At 42.7% G+C, this 2,083-nt stretch overlaps 1 protein-coding gene across 1 annotated transcript; it reads left to right on the top strand.

The window, feature by feature from the left end:
• Nucleotides 1–134: 134 nt before the first annotated feature.
• Nucleotides 135–2,056, top strand: ENH_00032360 (hypothetical protein; the record flags this gene model as incomplete). The annotated part of the gene is made up of 4 exons (XM_013580234.1): nt 135–228; nt 925–1,149; nt 1,407–1,517; nt 2,000–2,056. Coding segments are annotated over 4 exons (487 nt in total), but the record flags the coding sequence as incomplete, so codon positions are not given.
• Between the last annotated feature and the right edge of the window lie 27 nt (nt 2,057–2,083).

Raw genomic sequence — 2,083 nt, forward strand, 5'->3', positions numbered from 1 at the left:
TCGGGGGTTGGGGGGAGGGTTTGGGCGTGGGGTTTGGGGCGTGGGTTTGGAGGTTGGGGTCTGCTTGGATTTAGGGTTTGGGGTTTAGGGTTTAGGGTTTAGGGTTTAGGGTTTGGGGTTTGGGGTTTGTTCAGGTGCCTGTGGTTTTTCATCTGGCTGGTGGTTTTGACATTTTCGGTTTTTTTGGTTATGAGAAATCCTTTCGAAATCAACACTTCTTGCGAACAGGTAGGGTTTAGGGTTTAGGGTTTAGGGTTTAGGGTTTAGGGTTTATTAATTAGTTAATTAAATGTCTTTTTGTTCGTTTGAATGAATTTTAATCTCCAGTTAAACCATTAATGCATATTATTTGGTTTATTTAATTTGTTTATTTAATCTATTTTATTTATTTTATTTTATTTATTTTATTTTATTTAGTTCCAGTTTTCTTCTGGGTCAATTTTATTCCTTTAAAATGAAAACAAAAAATAACAAAACCACTAATGTCTTTTTTGCTCCTTTTTGGATCCATTTATTCATTTTAAACAATTAAAACAATTAATTAAACTTCAACAATTAAAACAATTAATTAAACTTAAACAATTAATTAAAATTAAACAATTAAAACAATTAAAACAATTAAAATAATTAAAATTAAAATTAAATAATTAAAATAATTAAAATTAAAATTCAACAATTAAAACAATTAATTAAAAAAAGATCCACTTGCTGCGTTTAAGCGAAGAGCGTGGGATTGAACTTGGTGCAACTTTCTTCATTTTTGGTCTTTTTTTCTGCTTTTTTGCGCATTTAAATCCCCATTTGGAATTAAAACTCTTTTGCATGTTTTTAGAAAGAATAAGCGGAGAAAAAGCAGCAGTTTGCTGCTGCTTTGCTGCAGTTTTGCTGCAGTTTTGCTGCAGTTTTGCTGCTGCTGCGCTGCAGTGGGTAGCTGCGGAGGGGCGCGTGCGGGCGGCCAAGCCCTGCGTGATCAGCGGCTGGGCTGCTGCGCATTTGCGTTGGGCTCTTTTTTTTGCTTTTTGCATTTCTCTTTTTTTGTCTTTTTTCATTTCTCTTTTCATTTATTTCTTCGCCAACAAGCGGCTCAAACGCTTCCGAAACAACAAACGAATGCTCCGCAAGTCCCACGCAAACCCCGCGCAAAACCAGGTATTTATCGCCTTTCTAGGGTTTAGGGTTTAGGGTTTAGGGTTTAGGGTTTAGGGTTTGGGGGGTGGGGCGAAGGTTTGGAGTGAGGGTTTAGGGTTCGGGGTGAAGGGGAGGGAGGGTTTGGGGTTTGAAGGGAGGGTTTGGGGTGAGGGTTTAGGGTTTAATAAGGCTTGGGGCTCAGTGTTTTTCTCGGTTTCAGCTGTTCAAGGGTTTAGGGTTTAGGGTTTAGGGTTTAGGGTTTTGTCTTCTTATTCCAGGTTAGGGGCCCCACCGCCTTGAGTGCCGCGTTGGAGACAGCAGAAGCAGAAGCAGCAGAAGCAGCAGGAGCAGCAGCAGCAGCAGAAGCAGCAGAAGCAGCAGGGAACCAGGTGCCCCCCCTCCCGCTTTTCTCCCTTTTTTCTTTTTTCTTTTTTATTTCTTTCTTTTTTTTCTCCATTTTCTTTCTTTTCTTTTCCAATCTTTTCCTTTTCTTCAAATTAAATTAAAATTCTTTTTTCTTTCTTAACTCCCTCCACGCCCCACCCCTCCCATCCCCCCGCCGCCGCTGCTGCTGCTGCTGCTGCTGCTGCTGCTGCTGCTGCTGCTGCTGCAGTGACTTCTCCCTGGTTCATTTTGCTGCTGGCCGGCCTCTCCATGTCTTTGGGTTTGGCCCTCTGGGGCTACAGAGTCATTCGAACTGTTGGCCTCAAACTCGTCAAGATCACTCCCGCCAGAGGATTCGCCATGGAGCTCGGAGCTGCTTGGGTTAGCTAGCTAGCTAGCTAGCTAGCTAGCTGTTAGCTAGCTGGGGTTTATTTGGGTAGCTAGCTAGCTAGCTAGCTAGCGGTGTGGGTTGCTTTGAGTTTTGTAGAAGATCACTCCCGCCAGAGGATTCGCCATGGAGCTCGGAGCTGCTTGGGTTAGCTAGCTAGCTAGCTAGCTAGCTAGCTGTTAG

Source organism: Eimeria necatrix, genomic scaffold (genome assembly GCF_000499385.1).
Source record: "Eimeria necatrix Houghton genomic scaffold, Enh_scaff2380, whole genome shotgun sequence".
NCBI classification, from domain to species: domain Eukaryota; phylum Apicomplexa; class Conoidasida; order Eucoccidiorida; family Eimeriidae; genus Eimeria; species Eimeria necatrix.